We start from the raw sequence: 26,746 nt of genomic DNA on the forward strand, positions 1-26,746 counted from the left end.
CAGTCAGTCGTTTAACTTCGTCGCATTGTTAGATATTCTAAAAACTTAATTGTTCTATGTAGAGCGTGTGGTGTAGGTAAATTGACCGCAACGGCAGAGCTGTTAGAAAAATTATCAGAATCATGGGCTACTTAGTTATCGAGATGCTATATTATTTCAATGGGATCTCGATTACACAATGTGTCAAATCTAGCGAATTAGCCGCCAAACTAACTTACACTTCTCCGTTCCACGCAAAACTGCATAAATTTAATTAATTACTGAGTTAGATTTCCATATATTTATTGTGATGAAATGATGGAAGACAAAAAATGAGATGGGAAGACGAGTTCAGGCAGGTGGCTGGAGCCTTCTGGAGGCTTCTGAAAGGCTAGCAGTAAGCAGTAAGTATATTTATTGTACCATTTTTTGCAATGAACGTCAGGTACTCAACTAGTACGTCACTAGTTTCAAGTTACTACTATCCGGACCTTTTTCTGAAAGCACTTATGTACTCTCAACTTAAAGGACTTATACGAGTTAAATATAAAAAGGTTCGCCTTGAGCGTTTCTAACCCTAATGCGACGCGTGTGCAGAATCAATTTAAAATATTAATTCAATACAAGTACAGTATGTTTTTAGAAAGCTTTTGTGATATAAAAATAAACTGCAGTATTACTCATGCATTACTTGAAATAGCTTTTACATTTAGTTAGATAATCACAAAGTAAATTGAGTAGTATAGGTAGAAGTAGGTACATATACTGCATGTAACAGAAACTGATTTAATTAAAATGATGTCCGCGCAACAGCAACCAAACCGTACGTAGCTTTTTTTATAGTGGTTATTTATTTCTTTTTTACATTTGTATATTAAAATCATGTGATGGGTCTAATGCCTGAATAAATAAACATTCATTTATTCATTATGCCTCTGATGATTATAACATCTTAAAGTTTTCTATATATAAATACATATTTCAACTTAAAAAATCATTAATTTAATTTTAATTTTTTTAATCTCACAAAAGTTAAAACCACTTTGAACTAAGTAATTCTAGTAACTAATTGCTAATATATACTTTTAATTTAACTAAACTTTTGTTACATACCAAATGGCATCATGTCAGCGCGCTATTATGTTTCGTTTAAATTCTTAGCAAAAGTTCAAAGTTGATATAAGTACATTACAATTACAAAGTATTTATCTTAGATAGCTCGAATCAGTCCAACAGCGTGCAACAAAACTTTTACCGCGCAAGTCCGCCTGTTTCTTACTACATGAGGCACATTGGTCTCGCCACCCGCCGCGCTCGCTCGTGCCGCCGCCGACTCGCGCGCGTAAACCATGCCTTCCTGGTGGGACTACCTTCACTTCAACCGGCAATACAACAATAAAAGAAACCTAGAAGAAGGACTCTTCCAAATCGCGTCCCAAACCTGTAACATCCTCGTCAAAGTGAACAACACAAACAATATAAACTTAACCAGAAATAATCGGAGTGACGAGTACGGTTGTGCCGGGCCCCCTGAAGGCAAAAGTTCCATGCAAGTCTGCATCCCCAAGTTCAGAAAGAACTCCTTGACTGCCGGCTGTAACCCTGGACTCTCGGTAAGTGTCAGCTGTTGCCCTTGTGTGATAATATGTATAGGTAAATTACAGATAAATAATATTTTTGACATGAAATCGATAGGTTTGAAGTTTTAAATTAGACCTTATGTTTAAAGTAAGAAGAGTCGATGGATCGATCGAAAGGGTCGATGGATTCCAAAAACAAATAAACATCGCAAGTTTTGGAAACTTGTTTGCTTACGTTTTTGTAAGCAATATTTCAGCAAATATGTTCCTAATGAAATGAATTATACAAAGTTTTATGTTTTTATTACACTTTTAATAAAGTAAAGTAACTTGAAATTGTAAATATTAGTACTTAGTGATTTTGATTAAGCTCACAGAAATTTATTGACAAGTTAATTAAGTACTTGTTGAATCCTGAGTTATTCCGGCGCTGACCTTTCCATTAAAATAATGAATTTTTGTAGCTAGGTGCTAGGCCGATTCATAAACGATGTTGTTACTCGCATATATTTTTCATCAGACTTAAGTATTTTTGTGCCTAATAAATTACCTAATGAAGTTCGTGATAATTTTAAACCTTTTACATCACCATCAAAATTACTTACTTATTGTACTATGTAAAGTTAATTTGCAACAAATATGTCCCTTTCAAATGAGGACAAATATGGCTTCCAAAATGTCAAGCTTTTATGTTTTCTAGTTATTGTTCGTAATGCTTTTCTAAAAGCTTAATAGTAAATTTCTATTGAGCTGGTAAGCAAATTGACACTTTCTCCTCATATTTTACATATAAAGGTTTTAATTAATAATTATTCATTAATGGTTCAGAAAACCCCGGCTGTTTAAAGTTATTAGAAAAAAATAAAATATAAACTGTTTATTCAGTTTAAGAATTACTTATACAGTTGTAAGCGTTGGCGCCTGTTTTTAGGGTTCCGTACCCAAAGGGTAAAACGGGACCCTATTACTAAGACTCCGCTGTCCGTCCGTCTGTCTGTCTGTCCGTCTGTCACTAGACTGTATCTCACGCACCATATAGTTAGACCGTTGAAATTTTCACATATGATGTATTTCTGTTGCCGCTATAACAACAAATACTAAAAATAAAAACAGAATAAAATAAATATTTCATTGGGGCTCCCATACAACAAACTTGATTTTTTTGTCGTTTTTTGCTTAATGGTACGGGACCCTTATTACGCGAGTCCGACTCTCACTTGGCCGGTTTTTTATGTAACAAATAACTTTGTTAAGAGGCAAAAATGTTTAAACGAGTGTTTAAAAGAAAGATTTTTGAGGTAACTAATAATATACACGAGTAACTAATATGCAATGTGAAAAAAAAACGCAAAAAAAAATTAATTTCATAGCTGCATTAAAAATGTAATATCGAACGACTATTATATCAGGACGCTTCACTCACTCGCCGCTGCCACTGCATTACAAACAAAACGTCTATATATTGCTGACCTGTCCTTCAGTTTAAAAGATGCATCCATAGCCGTGCACCACTTTTCGCGCCGCGTCCGTCCACGAACTGCCACGCACGTATCAAGTGCCAAAAACTGGCAAAAAGTGAAGTGGACACACAAATAACAAGCTGTTTCGATTTGAGGTGAGTTTGTAAACTTAGTTTCGCATTTTATCCATATTTTATCGCGATGCGACCGTCCGTTTATCGATTTTGAACTCAAAGACGGTCGAAGTCACCGTTGCTAACCTTGTTCCAATTATTTTATGCTTTATGCGTTAGTGTTTTGGGGTTTTAGTCATTAATCATTGCGTGTGAATAGTTAATGGTGATAAGCGATCGCCGACGCATTAGATTCTTATATAGCCATTGTCCTAATTTAGAAGATGATAGCTGCTTTGTTTCTCTATGAGACACATTAGCTCCTTTTACTAGTACAAGTCCCTGTACTTAGATACCTATATGTAGTTGTACAGGTTGCTATTCTTTATCCTCTTCAGGCATTTAAGTAGACCGTTGCCTGCTATCTTTTAATGGAAAAGCTTTTTATTTTATGTACCTATCTGCCTAGAGTCTTCCTTGAATACAATACCTATAGGTTAATATTTTGGCATTGCTATTGGGAACAGCTAGTAAAAAACTTTTTATCGAAATTTAGAAGATGAAATAAGAAAACTTCACTATAAAACTATAGGTATAATGCTACTACTTAACGTAGACAAGAACAGTCACCATGAAATAGGTAGAGACGGCCAAAGTGGCCTTATTTCTATCACATCCTTATTTCTGTGGTAACAAAGGTGATTTACCTATACGATATATTTTGGCCACTTTGGACGTAACTATGTATTATGGTGACTTGCTGACTACTTGTCATTTTACGAGACACTACGGCGCGGCTAAAGGTTTGACAGCGTACTGCTACTTTGTGTTATATTCTGTATGCAAAAATTAAATAGGTACCAACCCAAATACTTGAAACTAGATTTATTCGCAAAGTAAGCTATTTATTCCAGAAAACTATGGCACTTGCGCCTGTTACTCCACCGTTACGAACCGTCCTTGGTACTGTCAGAATCACACTTTTAACTAACCATTGGCAGTCCTCGCTGTAGTAAATTTAACGACCTAAGAATGAAATGTACTTTTAAACCATTAACAAAGTGAACTTCGCATGCATGGCCATTAGAATTGCCCTTGAAACAGGTACTTCGTTTGGCATGAACTTGGATGTATTTAGTTCACAAACAAATTTAGTATATTCAGCATCAAAAACCACCATCCTCTAACATTCTGCTTAAAGAAAATAGATATGTCTCTATAAGTAAAACAATTAGACTGTAGTAGAGGGTTTTGGACGCAAACGAGATTTGGAAAAGTATTCCAGGGTGGCAGATACTTTTGACGCGTAGTTTCATCCGCTACTATAGACGCTGACTAAATTATATAGGTAGCTCTTCACTTTCTGGATTTGCTTGAAGGTTCCAATTTCAAAATTAGTTTTGTTTGATTGGATTATTTGAAATCTGCCGCTTTTGATCTATCAATTTTTTTTACATGGAGTAGAAAAGGGCATTTTCATCGATTTTTCTAAATAGATACATGCATTCCGGAGAATAATTTTCAATTATGGCGTTGATTGACTAACAAATAAATAGCTATATTAGATATCTAATATGCCTATCGAATTTATGAACATCATCAAATTATCACTCCCATATTTACAAAGTAATAAGATATACGCCATATTTGATTAGCCAGCGCGTTTATTTACACCAAAGACAAGTTACTAAGATAGACAAGTAATCTGTATACAGTTGCGTTTTTTGAAATTGAAATTGAAAAACTTTATCACACACATTTATTATCCATATCATTGGTAGTAACAAAATAACAAAACAAAAAAAAAAACATAATGTTAGTTTTACTTAAGACTAAAACAAAAACATAAATAATTTATTTATTTGGGTTTTTGTTTATCTATTTAAACGTTATTGCACAAAATACAAAAATAGATAATGTACAAAAGGCGGACTTAATGGTATTCATTACCAGTCAATCATCGCTGTGAAACTTTTGCATGGAGTGTCATTTCGTTAGTCTTAGCTTTAGATACTTTGTATAAGCGGCTCTCCCACCATATCTTAGACCTACAGCGGTTAAAAAATGATGGATTTGAAGCCTTATATGCGTGATGTAACTATAACAAAGATGAGCAACGCTGTAATGTACTGACAGTCTTCCTGTCTGTACTTTATTAATAGTCTCTCATTTTAAGCAACAAGATCTCGTGTATCTTATTCAAGCAGCGTATACCTAGCTGAAATAAGCTGTTCCTTTTATAGTGTTCCTTAAGTAAACATAGCCTGGACTAATTAAGCGAAGGTTCCAGGCGTTATAAGTTATAAATATACCTTGTTTTGGTTGTTCCCTGATACAGTGGTGAATAGAGTCTTGAACTGTGTTTTCGGTAATGTTAGTAATTATAATACGGGTATGTTTAATGTTTATTCCGGGCTAGTTTAAGGCCAAACATTCGGTCAAACGCATGACAGCGGAGTTCAACACATAAACCGACAACGAGGATTCAATTATTGTGTCAATACAGTTTTATACAAGGATACAAAAAAAATTTCTGGCTCATGAAGACCAGAATGGAACTCCTCCGCGACAAGTATTTAGGTCTTGCGGCTAATTGTAATTGTTATATATGAGTATTCACTATACGCAAAGATAGTATATAACTCCGTAATAGATGGATACAGTCTAAGGGAAAAACGTGTCTCGAAAATCACGACAATTTGATTCTCGATCAGATGGCGTCACTACCTTTGGCCTACTCTCGTAAAGAGGGCGTTGACGGTTTCGTTTGTTATATAACAATTTTAACGCATATCAGTGAAAGGACATGCGTCAAAATCATATAAAAATAATTAATGCAAATAAAAAAAACATTTGTCCATATTTAAATACATTTTATCGTATTTTTATAAATCTTAATTTACTGGCAGTGAATTTACTGTGGTTACAAAATTTACTATGACAGTACCGCTCTATTCTATTATATCCTATTTGCTTTACGCTTGTGAAGCCGGTTTTTTTCTATTAAAGATTATTATAACACAGGTATCATTTGTTATATTTTTCATGGTCCGGTTTCAGCCATGATCAGAGATAAAATAGAACCTCTATAACATTAAGCCTATAGGTATTAAATAGGTACGGGCTTTACCGCTGGCGAGCCTTTTACAATAGGTATTTGCGTGTAAACTTAGCCGTTGGAAGTTTTCTCTAATTAAGAAAAGCTTTTTCTCTTTGAAACTTTAGAACGTATATAAACGATTAATTACTAAAAGGTAAATTCAATATACGCGATATAATCCGTTTTCATAGTTTTATTTCATGAGTAACTATCGCGGTAACCGAAGACAATATTACTAAAAGGTTGTTGTAAACTGGCAAACTTAAAAAAAAGTAACCCAAATTTATTTTAAAACTCTGATGCCTTCACTTTGTCATTTAATTGGGAATGAAAAGGACGCTATAATTAAATGTATACATAATGTAAACTAATTATAATATTACACTGGTCCCGTGGGCAAAAGGCCGGAGCCTGCTGTGGGATGCTACATGTGTGTGCACGTTTGCTCCCTCTCATGTCGGCCACACATTTAAAAAGGCAGGTGCAGCGGCTGAGGCCGCTGCTAAGGTCAAACACAGCAAATACGCCAACCTTGGACCAGTGTATGACTTCATTCCGGTTGCTGTCGAAACGGCTGGGCCATGGTGCGCCGAGGCCAAAAAGCTGGTCAGGGAGATCGGGCGTCGGTTGAGGGACAGAGGCTGTGACCCCCGTGCTGGATCTTACCTGGTCCAACAAATATCCTTAGCCATTCAGCTTGGCAACGCAGCTGGCATATTTGGAACCTTTGGGCCAGGTAGGTTCGGGACTTAAAAGGAAATTTTTGACGGGACTAGTTTGTTATTAATAAATTTTTATATACTAAGTGTATACAGTTTAGGTTTACTAGGTTAGTTTTAATTTTATAATATTGTAATTTTATTTATTATAATACATAACAGAGGTTTTTTTAATATATACTACTAGGGTACTTATTAATAAATCATCGTAAATTATGTTTGGCAGTAGAATGCAGTCGTATATTACAAAATTAAAGCTAAAGTTAAACGTAGAAATCAAAGAGGGATATAATAAGATAGAGCGGTACTGTCATAGTAAATTTTGTAACCACAGAAAATTCACTGCCATCTATCGATACACTTTAAAACTAAAAATAAAGATTTATAAAAATACGTTAAAATGTATTTAAATATGGATAAATATTTTTTTATTTGCATTCATTATTTTTACATGATTTTAACCCATGTTCTTTCACTGATATGCGTTAAAATTATAAATAACCAACGAAACCGTCAACGCCCTCTATACGAGAGTAGGCCAAAACTAGTGGCGCCATCTGATCGAGAATCCAATTTTCGTGATTTTCGAGGCACGTGTTTTCCTTAGACTGTATCCATCTATTACGGAGTTATATCTATCTTTGGTAGAAATAAAATAAAAAACACATTTAATAGGGACAAATCTGAAATGATTACACAAAATATGTTCTCCCTCACCATACCGGTTTTCTCACGTCTTCTTTCGCTGTTCAAGCAATCCGTCTTTGGAATTCGCTCCCTCTAACGATTAGACAAGCCCCAAACAAGCTGACTTTCAAACGAATGCTCTACAAGCACCTGCTAGATACTGTCTAGTGGGACCCCCCCCCCCCCTTCCCCGCACATGCAAATATATATTTATGTATATTACATGATAAATTTGTATATGTATTTATATTGTTTATTTATGTAGTTTATAAAGGTATTATAGTTATAAATATTACTAGTTTGTATATTGGCGTTAGTATTAGAATTTATATTTAGAAATTTTTTTTTCGCATCGCACTGCACCCACCTTAACAATTTCTGTTTGGCCCAGTGGTTGACTGGTAGAGAATGCCTCAAGGCATTAAGTCCGCCTTTTGTACTTGTTCTTGTGCAATAAAGTTTAAAATAAATAAATAAATAAAATAACTATTTCAAAAGGTGAGTTGTTACAGGCGGACATACAATCAAACACACTATCGCCCTGTTTTATCTTTTTAGAAAATAATGTACTTACATAACTACATTACCTACGGTAGAAAAATATCATCCTTTTTCGGGTAAATAAATTAATTTGAGTAGGCACATTCTGTCACTTTATTATCGTCATTGGAGTTTATCAGAATTAATAAATTTATATTACCTTTATCTAAAATTACGTCATATTGCAGTGTGCTACATAATCTAATACCAAAAATATGTATTACATATAGCGATAGGCGCAGGAAGGCCCAAAAACTTTTTAATTTCTCATGCTCTGAAAGAGGGTCATTGTTGTTCTAAAAAGTGTGCAAAAAGTGATACGTTTCTGCACTAGAGCATTTTACTTTCCAAGTACGATTTTTTTCATTTTTTAAGATAAACAATTGAAATTTAGATTTATTATACAATTTCCATTCTGATATTTAACTTCCCATTCCATAAATAACGATGCTTTTACCTAAATTGTTAATTGAAAGCACCCTCAAGAAATAATATAATACAGTGAAACCTCTAAGGAGGTAAGGCGAAATCCTTGCTAACACGAAATAAAATGCCATTCCCTTCCCCTTAAAGGCCAACCAACGATTCCCCTTCACGACTATCGTACAATTTTCACCTCTATTACTCGAAAAATTAAATTTGACCTCTATAACTCGAAAAAATTAGCGTATTGTTTTATCACGTCTATATCTCGAAGTTATTTACTAACAAACTTCTGTAACTCGAAAAACATCCGTATTTACCTTCCAACTCACTCAGCTACATTACAGTGCAATAATATTTTTTAAACTATTTAAGAAACCCGCAAGTCAGAAGAATGATGAAACTTTCCGAGTGACACAACTAGGCGAAGTGACCGATGTGTCCATTTAGTGTAGGCGCAGCTTTTAAACCGCGACAATACAACGTTCAAACCAAATTGTCAGCAAATATTAAGAACAAAAACAACTATACTCATCCTTTTCTTTTGGGTGCTAGTACTAGTGTAAGACAAAGATAGTATGATTGTCTCTATCTATGTTTGAAATGAGACTGTCCTTTGACTTATACAACTTATTGCCTATCGGCACCACATCGGCACCATTGTTGCGGCTCGCTTTGAAACTCATTGCTAGTGAAGTGACATTTCGAAGAATTCGCATTCGCGATATTGTTTCCGGGAACATATTGTAATTTTATTACCAGCGCGATAAACTGCGCGATAATTTTGTAGTAGAAGCTATAAGCGCTACTTGCACCATCCCACTAACCCGGGGTTAACCGGTTAAACCTGGAGTTACCATGGTTACCAGTAAAATTTGACATTGGGTTAACGGTTTAACCGGGTAACCCCGGGTTAGTAAGATGGTTAGTTAGTCAGTTAGTGCTTCTGGGCATTTTCCGCAAGTTAGGTCCAATTCGATTCCAGTACATGCATGTCTACCAACAACGTTGCGCGTTTTCACGTTTAACCTAATTTTTATTAAAAACACAGAAAATATACCTAGATTGTTTCCATAATGGTATCCTGTAGATAAAATACGACTTTTCTTGTCAGGCAATTTTTCCAGTATACCGGAAAAATACTTTTAAAGACTATAGGTAATGACTATGTAATATCCACTCTATGGAAACTTAGTCAAGGTCAAAGGAAGTTCGCTTCAGTTGTCCAAATGGGTGTCGATTATTGTAAGGCGTGGCCTTGATCGTGACATTTAAACAATAAAGGTAATGGAGATGTTATACATAAATGTAGACACAAGTTGAGCAATTAGAAATAGGTACCTTTAGGTTTCTTGGATCATATTTCGGTGAAAATCAATATTTATTATCTACCAAACCTGCAAAATTAGTCAAATTTAAATTAAAGAAGAGGGTATCTACAGGTACTTTATTTATGTACTGTAGTTACTCAGGAACAGTATTGCTACTGTGACAAAAAACGAGGAGGCACAGAATTCGAATTTCTTGTATGAATTTGTAAAAAACATAATAGGTACAAGGTAGAATATTATAGTACACTTCGATGCTAGTGCGGAAAGTATATTATTTATTTTACCTACGTGTTGTTTTCTTCTTTTTTTGGCTCGAATAAACGCTATCTTTCTATCTAAAAATATCAATTTAAGAGTGTGGTTAAAATATTGTCTTAACGCCATTGGATTATTATAATAACTGTAATATTCTATATTCATATTCTTACATACATACCTATACACAATACACATACATAGTACAACCAAACGTAGTAGTAGTAGTGGTTTATACATAGTAACAATAGGGTCAGGTGGGGTAAATATAAAACACGGGTAAAAATAAAAATTAGTGTTAAAAACTTAGTCTTATTTTTAACGATGGCGGCTGCATCCTCGGCCGAAAGCCTTAAGCGTCGCAAGTATGTCGACCTCGGCAGTAGCTACATATTTGCGGCGTTTGGGGTTGAAAGCCTAGGGCGCGTCGCCTCTATAAGGAGTAAGGAGTTGTTGTTATTGTTATTGGGGCGTTGTGGGCCTTTGAGTGTCACGTCGACCAAACAGTGATCTATTGTGACGGCCCTTTAAAGCTCATTACTAATGCCCGTTGAATCCAGAAAATTCCAGATTCTTTGGGCCGTAATGTTCTGTACCTCATAGGGTTTGCAGTACGTGCCGCCCTAAGTAGGTACTTCTTTTTGACATTAGTGGTCCACAGAAACAGAGAATGTGCATTGCAGTCTCCTCTGACTCCTGGCGGAACCTGCATGTCTGCATCTTGTTTCTTTGCTATTTGAAACATGTGTTTGTTCACCTTACAGTGTCCAGTCAGTATTCTAGTCACCGCGCAGGTTTTGTGTTATTTGAGCCCTAGAAGCTCCTTAGCAACTTTGCTCATAAGGAGTTAGCAAAGCGCCTTATACAGCGTGTAGAGGTTTCGGGTGACCAGAGTACTGGCCTGTATTTCGCTCAGCGGATAAGCATTGTTATCCAGAGGGGCAATGCAGCCGGCCTTCTGGGCACCATACCAAGCGATCAGGACTTGGGAGATTTTTTTTATTTAGGTATAATTTACTAAATAAATAAATGAATACATAATATCTATGTCTGGTATACTAGGTTTCGTGGCTAGACATATATATTGTAATAACATTGTATTGTATTGTACTAAGATAGTAGAGCGTGTAGAATTTTTACATACAAAACTTCAACTTGCTCTATTTTCTTTGAATACTAATTTTTAGCAACTGTCGAGTAGGTAACGTCTTAATTCAATTGATTTGACCTTTATCCATATTATGTTTATGGCCTACGATCAGTACATATGTAGGTATATGATTTCTGATCTTTCTGTTGGTAATGTCTTGAATCTTAGTTGAAGGAACAATGTACAAGTTTATAACTTTATAACAATGTCCATTTAAATATTAGTCTCGTATTAAGTACATTGAATAATCGCCTAATTCCTTCAGTTAATCGTACGATCGCGTGCTACGCCCTATTATTAAGCCTAAGCGAATTTTACAGCTTTCGCTATAATAAATTAAAATGTTATGCAATAAAATCGTTAGACCTAAAGAAACATATAGTCCCCATTTTCCTCTCTGGATTTTAACATTATAAATAATACTTTTACACAATTTAATGTAAATTAACCACAGCTATGCCCCTTCGTTTGATTTTTTTATTCTTAAAAGAGTTATTAAGAATTGCATGGAATTTGTTTCTCGCTCTTAACTCTTATAATACGTACTTAATCAAAAAATGGAAAAAGTCAAATGACGAGGCATAGCTAAATTGTGTAATTTTTTTGCCATAAAGTCAATATCCAGAGGAAAATGAGGACTACGTTTGTATGTAGAACCGGTCGTCCACTATCCTCTTCAGAGCCCATCAACGTGCTCACTAGCGCCACTGCAAAGTAATTGTGATTATTTAAATTTAACGATAGATATTTAAAAAAGGGGGCCGCTATGTACCGTGTTTTGTATTTAAGTACCTTTTGAATACATCAAACTAGTTTTTATGTTGCTGGATTCGTCGATCTATGAACTCAAAAAAAACGGCCGTTTTAACTGGACGCATAGATTAACGAATCCAGCAACGTAAAAACCACAAACTATTATAATGTTTTCAAAAGGTACTTTAATACAAAATACAGTACATAAAGACCGCGTTGTTTTAAATATCTATCGTTATAAAATTACACCACGTATATTCCGAGTAATTTATTCAATAATAATATTTCCCGGAATCCCTTCTAACGGCACATCACTATTTCGGATCTCGCGACTTAGGGTTCATCCATTAATTACGTCACACGAATTTCCAGGTTTTTTGACTTCTGCCCCCGTCCTTGTCACACTTGGTCACATTTGGCAAACCCCTCCCCCCCTGGTGTGACGTCACAATTAGTCAACGAAATCGGTAAATCGAATTAAGAAGAATTAAATTCATATTTTATCAAAAACCCAAAACTGATTAGGAAAGTAAATTAAACGAATAAAAACGATTATCGTGTCAAAAACTTGTTATTTAACTATACAGCGAATAAAATAAGTTAAAGTGACGTCACAAAGTTTGTGACTCCACCCTCCCCCTTGTCACAACATGTCGTTCTAAATTATAACAAAAAATTTAAACCTGGGCATTACACTTCGTAAAGCCTAGTTCGGACTATGATAGTAATTTAGTCGAGTGGCGAGTATTTCGGTTACTGAAATCGATCAACTGACCAAAAATCGTGATACAAGTGAGTAGGCAGTTTCAAAATGAACGGCTGAGTAATGTTGTCGAGTAGCGAGTATATTAGTTACTATACGTGTTTGAACACCAAAAATTTAGTCGAATAGATTAGTAAGAGTGGTGGGGGGAGGTTCACTCGCCAGATAAATAGAATAAAATGAATCCGCTCGAATAATTCACTGACTAAACTACACAACAAAATTTTTAGTGTTCGGACACGTAATACTCGCCACTCAACTAAATTACTAACGTAGTCCGAACTCTGCACAGTAACTGATACCAACCGGAAGAGAGATTTGCGAATCCAAAACGCCCTAAGATGCTCGGCAGCGCTCCATCGATTTTTAGTGTCCAAGCTGATCAGTAGACCGACCAAAATTCGTAATTAGGCCAGTTTTGATGTACGGATGTGAAGCTTGGACGCTGACTCAGAAAGAAGAGAACAAGCTCTTAGTGGCGGAGAGGAAAATCTGGCGAAAGATTCTGGGGCCTATCAGAGAAAATGGAACCTGGAGGCGCAGGAATAATAGGGAGCTAGAGGAGCTGGTTGCGGTGCCTAATATAATTGGCGAAATCAAAGCCACACGACTCCACTGGCTTGGTCACCTGGAGAGGATGGGAGAGGATCGTGCTGTGAGAAGAGCGTATGTGGGGCATCCGGGCGGAAAGCGTCCGTCTGGGCGTCCCAGTTACCGCTGGAGTGACGAAGCCCTAAAAGACCTGTCCGCCCTCGGAATACCTAACTGGCGTGAAGTGGCGCAGAATAGGGCAGAGTGGCGCTCTCTTGTGTCGGAGGCCAAGATCCTTTTTGGGTCACTGAGCCAGTGAAGTAGTAGTAGTAGCCTGAACTAGGCTTAAGCGATGGATGTGCATAACAGGCCCACACGCGACACTGCAAAACGATTGAATCATCTAGTGAATTTATTCTATTGCCCTACAGGCGATTGTCTGCTTCTGAAGCAATTTAGGTGAACATGCGATGTTATCGACCTTTAGCTGCTTGGAACAGTTTAAAAAACGTGCTGTTTAAACTGTAGGGAAACAAAGGAAATGGCAATCTGGGTCATACCAAGACGCGTTTAAAGCTAATTTAAAAGATTGCCTCTTTTCCTTTTGTTTCTAAGTTCTTTTTCCACTTTACGGCGACACGTGTCCTTCATTTTGATGTAACCATTAATTATTTTCAAAGATATCTTTATGAGCGATTGACAAGTATCAATTATACGACCCTCTGGTCAACGTTGGACGCTTTCCTGGGTTGTATAGTATTGTGTTAGTGTCTCTACCCTAAATCACCCTAAATTAAGCAAATATTATAAATAGCCAGAATCGATAGTTGCCTATTTGCGCCGTCGGCATTTATATTGGATCTTTTAAATCCTCCCATTTTGGCGTCAGCTCCACACTCACACGCCTCCAGCGTTTCTCAATCCCCGTAACATCAGTGTTTGTCACGTCTCCCCGATACAAACGCTAGACCTATTTATATCTACCTGCCGAAAATTTAATATACAGGTCACAGTATATTATGACCACACAGCACCATTTTTATCCCTTTCTCTCTAATCTCTTAATTGCCTGCCCCTGTTACGAGTGAAGAAACTTTATAATCATAATCAACTCTACGAATATTTTTCAATATAATATCGCATAGCACTTGAAAATCCTGACATAGCAGTTCTTTAATTATTAATGCGGAACGACGAGAAAATATGAATTCAAACGCTCATTTCACACGGTCAAATACCTATATTTTAAAGCTCTTAGTTGCTTTGAAATATTTAATGCTGCTCTCTAAACGTGTCATATGTCAACGTCCTTGTGACATTGAATTGACTTAAAGCCTGTTAATGGTTCATTAAAGCGTTAATAGGGTCAAACCTAATGACGTGACGGGCTAGCAAGTGCAAGTGCCTACTAAATATATAGGTAATGTACTGTATGTAGGCATAGCAAGTTCACAAATTGAAGTGTAGAACAATTCGTTCGAAGTAGAGATGTGCGGAATGTTTCCATAACCTTCTGGGAAATTTTGGCAACTTCCTATAATTCTTGGGAAATTTTTGAAAACTGCGCAAGTTGTACAAAGTCCGAATTTTTTAGATATATCGAGTGACCAAGCCCTTACTAATTTTTGAACATCTAGGTATCTTTTGAGCATCGCCCTGTATATTCTTACTCGTCATGGTGTTTTTTCAATCCTTGGCCGTTTTATGCTACTAAATATTGGAAAACTTGTACTTTGGGAGCAACACTGGAATCGCGAACAAAATGCCTCAACCAGATGTCGGCATTTCCATGGGTCAGCCATAATTGTTCCCGGGTTTTTTTTATGGACCGAGCGTCAGCGAAGGTCTCCGTTTCAGCTTGGGCAAAAATGCTTTCATATGTCCGGATGTTCTCCTCTACAGGTCGCATTTCTCAACCGATTCTCGTGAAATGGTTCGATGATGATGATAAATAGATTTTTTTTGTCAATTCAGTTTATACTCTTTTTTTTCAAAATGGCGAAGCCATACTATGATTGGTTCTAAGTTATGCTGGTGAGGTCTACACAATCTGAGGGTCTATCGCGATTTCGCGAAACAAGAAAATCGAAATTTCGTTATATAACATCTCTGTCACTTATGTATGGTAGCGAAAGTTTGGTATGGCAGAAGAGGCATCAGAGCCAAGTGAATGCAGTGGAAATGAGAGCGTTGAGAAGTGTGTGTGGTGTGATTACAAGATAGAATTAGGAACAGTGTGATAAGGGAAAAGTGTGGACTGAGCGAAGATGTAGTGACAAAAATTGAGAAAGGTATGTTGAGATGGTTTGGACACGTGGAAAGAATGAGTGAAAGGAGAGGTAGAAACGGGAGTTGGAAGGGGCAGACCTCGGCGGACTTTCTCTGATCAGATCGGGGAAATCCTGAAGAAAGGCCAGGTCAAGAGCACCCTAAACCGGCGAGCGTGTATGAGTAATGTTATGAAAGTGAAGGAAGCGAAAGAGGTATGTCAGGATTGTAGCAAGTGGAAATCCGTGGTCTCTGCCTACCCCTCCAGGAAATAGGCGTGATTATAATTATGTATATGTATATGTATGTAACATCTCTGTCACTCTTGCATATTTGAGCAATAAAGAGGAATTTCGGATTCGCGTTTCCCGGTAGGTCCTCTGTAAACAAACCGCCTTGGTGCATCAATGTCATATTTTATTATCTCTGAAAACTTGTCAAAAACCTGTTAAAGGTACAGTATGTATAAGTTACTCCATGGTTTATTAAAGGGGCTAGTGCTGCACTCTGGTGGCAGGACATTGCAGTAATACCCCCTATTAACTTTGTACGACATTGACAGTTTCCTTTTTACTTGAAGACGAGGGTGACGAAGTTGCAATGAATCAGAAACTTTGACCAATTACGGCTGAAAGTGACGTAAGAACCTTAAGTAGATTAATGTGCAGAGTTGCCTCGATGTTTGTTCAGACAATATTTATTAAGAAACTTGGTGTACAGTAGATATAGTTGGTCAAACCAAATTGTCAGTAAATAAGAACAAAAAAAAACTATAGTCATCCTTTTCTTTGGGTGCTAGTACTAGTGTAAGACAAAGATGATTCTGTCTATGTTTGAAATGAGACAGTCCTTTGACAAACTATATACTACCTAATACTTACGTATACACAATAAGGAGCCTTATTCAAATTTAACATTTTGTTACGGTTTTGATCTTATTGCCCTTGAAGATCGCTTGAATACATCGTCTTCAAATATTTTCAAAGTTCAAAGTTCAAAGTGTTTTTATTTGTGAGTATATGTCAAACTAATTACAGTGGCGGTAAATAAATATCAAAGTCAGCGAATATAGTTATTAACCACTTGTCTGTATATGATACGAATCCTGACCGAATTTTATACAACATAACCGAGGGTGAACCCACGATTATTACCTGGTGGTAATATATATAAACACATACTATGTATATAACGATAACGTGTGTACCTATATATAACGGTATTGGCTGACTTTGAAAATATTTGAAGACGATGTATTTTCAAAATGGCATAACTTCGTCAAATAAAGGAGAATAATAATAAATAATACTTCATTTTAAAGAGCATATCAACTGTCTACTAATAGTAAACAAAATTTGGCGATATCGTATAAGTTATTTTTGAGAAAAGTTATCTTAAAAAAGATAACTTTTCTCAAAAGAGTGGTGAATTTTAACAGTACACCTGTATGTGTCATCTCACACAGGTTTGAAAACTTTATTAACTTGTTTAACTCAACTATATTTGTGGTATTTTCTATAAAAAGGGACCTTATTGTCAAAGGCGCTTACGGCATTATTAACGATGCTCCGATATAAATACAATGCCGCGCGACGCTGTGCGGCGTAAGCGCCATCGACAATAAGGTCCCTTTTCATAGAAAATGCCCCACTATTTGCGTTGTTAAATAAATGTACCTTTATTCTTCCTTCCTTTTTAGGATCATATTTATAATATAATCGCGCGTTAATAATACTCGTAGTCAGTTGTGGGAAAGTAATTAGGACTAGTCATATCCCTTATCATCAAGGAAAGACGTGTAATAAACAAGAAAAAATATCGGAAAGGTTTGCCACGTAATCAGGGATTCAGAGATTAATTGCTCATATCTCAAAGGAAAAAGCTCTTTGTACATATATAAAAGGATATCTTCAAGGATAATTATTCGAGTGCTTATTGTTCTATTCATGTTGTCTGTGGTCTGTTTAATTCAATGGATAAGGGCCTCAGGTAAAGGTCATGTAGGTATTTCTATCTTATTAATCTCCTTGGATTTCCGGGCCTATAAATCCCGGTCTTTTGATAGGCTTGCGTGGGAATATAGATCCAACACGTAGAGGCCCCTTGGAGAGCTTGAATATAATGTAGAACATGTTATTAATCTTAATTATTAGGTAGGTACCGAGTGTCCATTCATTCATAATTAGTCTATACACTACAGCTATCTGAATGCACACGCTACTCGTATTAAATTAGTCATGGTTCATGGTCAAATGGTTCATTTTAAGCATCTAGCTTGCGTCTTCACTTGCTCCAGCTCAATACTCCACGTGCAAGATCCATAAAGGTTTATAATTTGCATTTACATTATAAATGCAAAAGTTTTAAAGCTGCCCGCGTGTTAATTACTTTTTCCCCTCACTAGCTCGGAAAGCCGTCTATTATCCTTTAAAACAAGCGTTCATACGTCAGAAATGTCAACATTGTCAACAAAATTTTTACTTAAAAACTTCTTACGTAAAAATACAGAATTTCCAGTTTTTTGTTATAATATCGTAAAAAATGAGTGATTTCAGTGATGAAGATGATCTAACGCCTGTGGATGTTGCACTTTCCTCGCTATAGTGAGGGGAAAAGTTTTGTGTTACACACGGGTGCAAATGTATTTTACTTCTCGTGTGTTGAAACACTCGCTACGCTCAGGATTCTACTTTAGAACCACTCGCTTCGCTCGTGGTTCAACTATAGAATCCTTTCGCTTGCTCATGTTTCAATTCCACACTCGCGGGTAAAATACAACTTTGCACCCTTGTATAACAAATAACTATTTCGCGGCTAAACTATTAACATGGTTTTGATGAATTTTGCCTATATTTATTGGAGAATAATCTAAACCCCCAATATCGGAGATTTTTACTTAAAAACTTCTTACGTAAAAATACAGAATTTCCAGTTTTTTGTTATAATATCGTAAAAAATGAGTGATTTCAGTGATGAAGATGATCTAACGCCTGTGGATGTTGCACTTTCCTCGCTATAGTGAGGGGAAAAGTTTTGTGTTACACACGGGTGCAAATGTATTTTACTTCTCGTGTGTTGAAACACTCGCTACGCTCAGGATTCTACTTTAGAACCACTCGCTTCGCTCGTGGTTCAACTATAGAATACTTTCGCTTGCTCATGTTTCAATTCCACACTCGCGGGTAAAATACAACTTTGCACCCTTGTATAACAAATAACTATTTCGCGGCTAAACTATTAACATGGTTTTGATGAATTTTGCCTATATTTATTGGAGAATAATCTAAACCCCCAATATCGGAGAGGTAGGTGAAATATATGACACAGACCAATTTCATTTTAGCCGCTAAAACATTTAGTTTAGAATTATTAATTATGAACAAGTATTTAAATTGAAGAATAAACAGTTCCATAAGTTCAGGGGTCAAACATGACAATAGATCGTTCCTCGTTGCCAACTTGAAGGCATTAAATTGCCAACTATACCATTCATGTGTAGTCTGTCAAAGCAACTGACGTCTCAATAGCTTCGTGTTTGTGATGTCCTGATGTCTATTGTTTACCGAGCGCATCGCTTTAGGTAGACCAGCGAAATTGTGAGCTCGATTACGTATACGTATAGTTGTTATGAATGGTTTTGGTAGGCTCGTTTGTTTATTTTCATGTTTAGGGCTCAATTTGTTAGACATACTTACATATACTTAATGTTCTTTTAAACTTCCCTCCCGGTCTCGAGGTTCTCGAGAATTTTTAGATACCTAGGTAGGTAGTAGGTACTGAGTTTCAAAAAAAATCTCGAAAAAAGAACCACAAAGAGAGCTCCGCAAAAATATTAAGTATTTATTTTACAAGGAGGCAAAGTTGTTGTTTAACCTCTCGTGCTAATATTGATAGCCGAGCAAGCGAAAGATTCCAAAATTGATCGAGATTGATTGATCAAAAAATGTTATTTTGACCTTTGCGAGGTTTTCAAAGCACGAGGGTTAAACAAATTTCCATTTGTGAAAGAAACGAGCTGCATGAAAAGCCATTGCACATGGTCAGCTTACTCACCATACTGCCCATGCTTAGATATTGAGGAATGACTAGAAAGAGAAATTAATACTATAAATTAAGATCACAATACACTGGTCCACCCAACAGCCAGCGTTTTCACAACATATGAAACTAAGACGAATACACGGCCTATATGTCTGGAGGCAGTGAAGCGCGGCCGCAGATGGGGTTGAGTGTATAATGATGTTAGCGCTCCAGGCTTCAAACACTCATCTCAGTCATCTCCTAGTCTGTGAGTGTCTATATATATTCCGTATATATCAAAGATAAATATAACTCCGTAATAGATGGAAACAGTCTAAGGAAAAAACGTGCCTCGAAAATCACGAAAATTTGATTCTCGATCAGATGGCGCCACTAGTTTTGGCCTACTCTCGTATAGAGGGCGTTGACGGTTTCGTTTGTTATTTATAATTTTAACGCATATCAGTGAAAGAACATGGGTCAAAATCATATAAAAATAATTAATGCAAATAAAAAAATAATTTATCCATATTTAAAATACATTTTAACGTATTTTTATAAATCTTCATTTTCAGTTTTAAAGTATGTCGATAGATGGCAGTGAATTTACAGTGGTTACAAAATTTACTATGTCAGTACCGCTCTATCTTATTATATCCTTTTTGGTATATATTTAGGTAAATCTTCATGAGTGCAGTTCCCAAAACACGTGTTAAAAATTCTCTTTTATTGGTTGCCTATCAGACAAAAGAATTGGATATCTGGATTTTGGAGCATAACACAGCACCGCAATAAACATTTAAAACGTAAAGTTATAGGTAATTGAATGTTATTGTAGGTAGATAGATGTAAGGAAAAAGTGGATGGACTGTGTGAGAGGCGTTGTGAAAACACAAACCTGTCTGATCACAGAAAGAAAAAACCGGCCAAGTGCGAGTAGGACTCGCGCACGAAGGGTTCCGTACCATTACGGAAAAAACAGCAAAAACATCACGTTTGTTGTATGGGAGCCGCATTTAAATATTTATATTATTCCGTTTTTAGTATTTGTTGTTATAGCGGCAACAGAAATACATCATCTGTGAAAATTTCAACTGCCTAGCTATCACGGTTCATGAGATACAGCCTGGTGACAGACAGACAGACGGACGGACAGACGGACAGCGGAGTCTTAGTAATAGGGTCCCGTTTTTACCCTTTGGGTACGGAACCCTAAAAAACATGCAACCCTGACATAGATAAATGGAAAACGTGTAACGGGCTAACGGGATGAATTAAGTAAGCACTTAGTCAAAGAAACAAATTTTCAGTCGGTAAATAAAGAGTTTCACTAAATCGATCGAGTTTTGATACGGCGACATTTATCAAGCACATATACATATAGCCAATGTTGCCAAATTATCGAAGACTACTTACCAGTGTTTTAAATAATAGAATTACAAAAACTCAGTGCCAAATACTTCAGCGGTGGCAGCATGGTTCCATTTTTATCGCCTGTCACTATGCCTGTCACTTTCGCACTTACATACTTGTTAGAACGTGACAGGCATGGTGACAGGTGATAAAAGTGCGACCGTGCTAAGACCGCTGGATGCTCGTAGTCCGTAGGCACATAGAGTAACTTATACTAGAGCGGTACTGTCATAGTAAATTTTGTAACCCCAGTCAATTCACTGCCATCTGTCGACACACTTTAAAACTAAAAATAAATATTTATAAAAATACGATAAAATGTATTTAAATATGGATAAATGATTTTTTTATTTGCATTAATTATTTTTATATGATTTTGACCCATGTTCTTTCACTGGTATGCGTTAACATTATAAATAACAAATGAAACAGTCAACGCCCTCTATACGAGTGTAGGCCAAAACTAGTGGCGCCATCTGATCGAGAATCAAATTTTCGTGATTTTCGAGGCACGTTTTTTCCTTAGACTGTATCCATCTATTACGGAGTTATATCTATCTTTGGTAGGCATGAATATGAGGCCCGATTGTAAAACTTCACCCATAATTTTTGTTTATAACGCAAGTAACCATGGAAACATTTATTAGCATTTCGACTGACGTAAGAATTCCAAACATACAAGAAACCACGACACTTGCCGTTTCAAATAAGAACGCCATGAATATTTTAGTCGCTCTCACACTTGCTTTGCCTTTAGCTCTTTAAATAAGGACAAAGGAATTCGCGTGACTTGTGACCTTCAAATAGAGATAGCGTAGCATGCATTGTTATTTTCAATTTTCCTCGACCTCCGAGTCAAACGTTTCCTTTGAGATTTAGAGATGTAACGTTTCCTTGAGTCAGTTTTGAAAGGTCTTTGTTTATCTTTCACAATGATACTCGTATGTTTGTAGAACACATTTAAAGTAAGCACGTGGATGTCATTGTAAGGGTGGTTATACAGAGTAGCCCAAAAATTCGTTGATTTTTTTTTCATTGCGGCATATTGGTGATAATTTTAACAAACGTTTGCTGTTGTGTATCAAAGGTAGAGAATATTTTGAAGGTAATGCGTGTTAATTACTTAGTTCAATTATTGTAGTTTTACCTTTTTAATTACGTGAGCCATTCTGTATGAGAAAATAATTCGACTTCGTAACATATACCATTATCAATTAATATTCCACCCATTGCTTGGCAGCCTCTTTTCATGAGGGCTTGGCTAGTCTCCAAGCTAGCTTAGTGCGGATTAGGAACTTCTGAGATCCTTTGAATTTCTTCGCGCGTGTTCATATTTTTCTTGGCCAGTAAGCAGCTACAGATGTTGTGAAGTACTTTTTGTAACTACAGGGAGGCCCAAAATTGGTTCATTTTTTTACTGCGACGTCTGCGACATATTGTTTATAATTTTAACAAACGTTTGCGTTTGTGTATCAAAGATCAAAGCTAAAGGAACGCCATAACAAATTGTTAGAATCGACCTTCAGGCATCTCACGCGCACCAACATTTTAAACAACAATGTGATCTTATTTTGATATCACTCGCCTGTACCATCGCCCACACTGTTAACTGGCAGTTCGTAAACCTTATTACAAAAGCCATAAGGTCCACCGATGGACAGTTAATAGTGTTGCTGTTTGTACGTATATCTCGTTCGTTAAATGAATGTAAGCTAAAACTAAAACCCTCATACAGTTGTTAAACCGAATAGGTATCAGTCCACCTATAAATAATTAATTTTGAGATGTACTACTAACACTCTTAGATTCGAAGTAAATAAATAATTTAATTTAATTGAAATTGATAAATTAAGCTGCTATATTGTACACAACGTTGCTGTACGATGTGGATACTTATCTCCGTCTTTTACTCATAAACACTGCAGTTTCTTCCACATTTCAGCCGAGGTTGAATATGATAGCAAAATGTATATAATATGCAGCATGGCATTCTCCGTCATACGCGTAACCAACAAGGATTGAGCCTTTGCGTCTTTTGTCTCCCATAACCGGCCGTTTGGTCCACCGATACCTTTATGTAAATACGGAGTACACGCCCGATCGATGTTCCAATTTGAATCAATTATATCACTTTTGATGTAGGTAACGCACGCCATTGTTTATAGGGTTCCGCACATAATTAAGAAACCTTTATGTCGCGACTCTGTCAGTCTGTTTGTCTATCACGTGGCTTGAATTGCACATTGTGAAACAATGTTTTTATTTTCTTTATAGTTTATGAAAGAGTCACACAGAAAAATACAGTCAGCACCAAAAGTAACGGATCACTATGCGTCAAATATTCTCTAACAGCTTAACAAAAAGAGATATGTCTCTATATATATACACGGTGGCTAAAAAATAAGTGCATTCCTGTTGCCAGAGAGGTTTTGGGATTATACTGAGCAACTTTTACTATGGGACCAACCCCGAAATCGAGAAAAAAAATTTGGCTGTTTCATACATTTTGGCGGGTTCATTTTCCATGGGAAGATAAATTTCTTTTTCGAAATTTCGTGGTTGGTCCCATAGTAAAAGTTGCTCAGTATATGCCCAAAACCTCCCTGGCAACGGTATTGTACTTAGTTTTTAGCTTTTATATATATATATATATATATGTAGGATATTCCGACTGTTTGAGATACTATTGATCGCGAACTGTACAGATTTTTTTCTGTTTAGAGAAGTATTTTGGCGCTTTGTTTCATCCGCTACTACTGATGCTGACTGTACAACTGTTTCGGTAATTTAACAATCATTCATGAACCACCCAAAACCCACTGCGCGAGTTAGACTCGCACTTGACCGGTTATTTTTTTTTGGCTGATAAGTTAGAGAAAGTCATGTTTTACAGCGAAAGTGCCACTATGGAAACACCGGTAATCTGCGTTAAAAAACTACTATAGCGGACAGGAATCTATGATAGAGCTTCGCCAGACAAAAAGCTTTTAAAAACCGGCCAAGTGTGAGTCGGACACGCGCACAAAGGGTTCCGTACTATTACGTAAGAAACGGCAAAAAAATCACGTTTCTTGTATGGAAGCCCCACTAAAATATTTATTTTATTCTGTTTTTAGTATTTGTTATTATAGCCGCAACAGTAATACATCACCTGTGAAAATGTCGACTGCCTAGCTACCACGGTTCATTGTGAGACAGACGGACAGACAGACAGACAGCGGAGTCTTAGTAATAGGGTCACGTTTTTATCCTTTGGGTATGGAACTCTAAAAACTACTATAGTGGACAGGAATCTATGATAGTGCTTCGCCAGACAAAAAGCTTTTAAAGACCTATTGAACGCTTTAATGTCATAAACACAAACATCACTCAAACGCCAAGCTCCCGGGCGGAAGGGAGCTAGTGTAAACCTTACTTGAAAGTGTGAACGGTTACTTTGACAGCGTCCGAAATAACATTGGCGCTGTAGGCACGACTAGTAACAAGGGCCTGACACTCTTTGATAGAGAAAGATAGTCTTATTGCCATTCCTATAAGAGGAAAGAGAAAATAGTGCCATCCTTTGTCCTTATCACCGACCGGGTGGCATCATAGGTAGGAGGCGATGACGAAATACCGAAATTTATAAGAGTGAAAGAGAAAAAATCCTATGCTGCCCTTTTATATGAATATTTTCTCTTACCCCCGGATGCTCGGGGGCGCGTCTATAACTACTTGTACCTATACATATACTATGTCTATGACTAGTAACGACGACTTTAGGTGTTCAAAAGGTTAAGTACCAACAAAATCGATTGAAAGTCTAGACATAACTACTATCCTAATATTATATATTTATATACGTTACTACATTAACTACCAAAACTGTCACGGAGCGTCTGTAGCGTAGCACCGTAGCGGTGCTACGTGAAAATTGCCACGGCTACGACGACGCTGTGTACACAGTTTTCTTTGTTTGCCACGTTTGCGTTACTTTATAGCTTTTACTGCTAATATAGCACTTATCACAAAGTACTAAGGTTCTAATATTTACACATTTCACATCTCTAAAAGTAAAAAAGCTTAAGTCATAATACAAATTGGTTCTGATTTGAACCTTGAAACCTTATAAGAATTGAAATAGTGGGAATGACATTGTTGGTAACTATTTATTTAATTTGACCGTTATTATATTTGCTAAGTATTTGACAGTAAGTAATTGATGTCTTAGATGCTCAATCATGATCGTGTAATAAATCAAAGAGACTAGACAGATGTCTTTTTAGGTTGAAATCTGTCGAATACGGCCTCTGTTTATGTTAAAAACAGCACACCCATTAAAATCCAAGGTCGAATTCGCAGAAAATAGCCACAAAGCTTTCTTCAGCGCGAGCTTACTCGATATTTCTGATTCGAGGTAATGATGTATCATTACAGCTATTTTGAATTACAGCGCGTTTTTTATAACCGGAGGCCGGTTCTGATGTTAAATTTTTTTATGGTTTTGATCTTTAAATAGATTCTAGTTTAACATTTGTTACTGTTTTGAACTTGTTATGATACGACCTTGACGCGACTTGCAGTACATTTCGCGCGTATCATTAATATGATAGTGGACTGTTTCTCGGTTTAAAAATCTTTACGACCACTTTCCTCTTAGGCTGCGTTTCCACCAGAGATGTGCGAGGATGCTTAGAACACACCGAGCGAGAAAACCAAATCAAGTGATTATATTGGTTCTTAACAAACACATCCCTAGCCATGCAGCCTCGCACATCTCTGGTGGAAACGCAGCCTTAAACTCTTGTCTGTGTATGATAAGGATCCTGACCGAATTTTTTGTCACCTTTTGGCATATTTTTTGATTTTTCCTGTTCTATAGTACAGGGTAAATGTACCCTGTACTATAGAGCAGGAAAAATCGTTTTCGAAAAAATGCCCGGGTAATGACCGAGGTTTGAATTGAACCCACGCGAGTTTTAACCACCACAGCACACACCACACATATGAAAGGTTAAGCGCGAGCGACTGATTTCTTATTCTTATTCTTATTATATCAAAACCATAACAAACTTATATCAAAACCAAAACAGACTGAATACCGCTCCAAGTTTGTATACTGACATAGAGTAACTTATACTAGAGCGGTACTGTCATAGTAAATTTTGTAACCACAGTAAATTCACTGCCATCTATCGACACATGATTTAAACCAAAGATAGTTAAAACTAAAAATGAAGATTTATAAAAATACGATAAAATGTATTTAAACATGGATAAATGATTTTTTTATTTGCATTAATTATTTTGATATGATTTTGACCCATGTTCTTTCACTGATATGCGTTAAAATTATAAATAACAAACGAAAATGTCAACGCCCTCTATACGAGAGTAGGCCAAAACTAGTGGCGCCATCTGATCGAAAATCAAATTTTCGTGATTTTCGGGGCACGTTTTTTCCTTAGACTGTATCCATCGATTACGGAGTTATATCTATCTTTGATACTGATAACTGATAAGGTACTTTTTCTGTAGAATATTGGTTTCATAATTCGTACAAAAAAAAAACAAATCATTAATCGATAGTCGTCATGTGTAGGTAAAGGTAATGTTTATCTTTAATATGCAATGTTTGCGGCCAATGTGGACTTTGCTTCGTTGATAATAAATGTCAAATTA

General features: G+C 36.4%; 1 protein-coding gene across 2 annotated transcripts in view; it reads left to right on the plus strand.

Annotated features, from left to right (window-relative positions):
* The first annotated feature begins 1,202 nt into the window (after positions 1-1,202).
* LOC134744579 (5'-3' exonuclease PLD3-like) overlaps positions 1,203-26,746 on the plus strand; it is a 66,317-nt gene continuing 40,773 nt past the window's right edge. Inside the window, exon 1 of one of the 2 annotated variants that reach the window (XM_063678428.1) lies at positions 1,203-1,592. In XM_063678428.1, coding sequence (XP_063534498.1) covers positions 1,329-1,592 — 264 coding nt within the window. In that variant the 5' untranslated portion in view covers positions 1,203-1,328. Of the gene's footprint in view, positions 1,593-3,039; positions 3,175-26,746 lie in introns of those variants that run through there. The other variant, XM_063678432.1, reaches the window with a different exon arrangement.

Source organism: Cydia strobilella, chromosome 10 (genome assembly GCF_947568885.1).
Source record: "Cydia strobilella chromosome 10, ilCydStro3.1, whole genome shotgun sequence".
NCBI classification, from domain to species: Eukaryota; Metazoa; Arthropoda; class Insecta; order Lepidoptera; family Tortricidae; genus Cydia; species Cydia strobilella.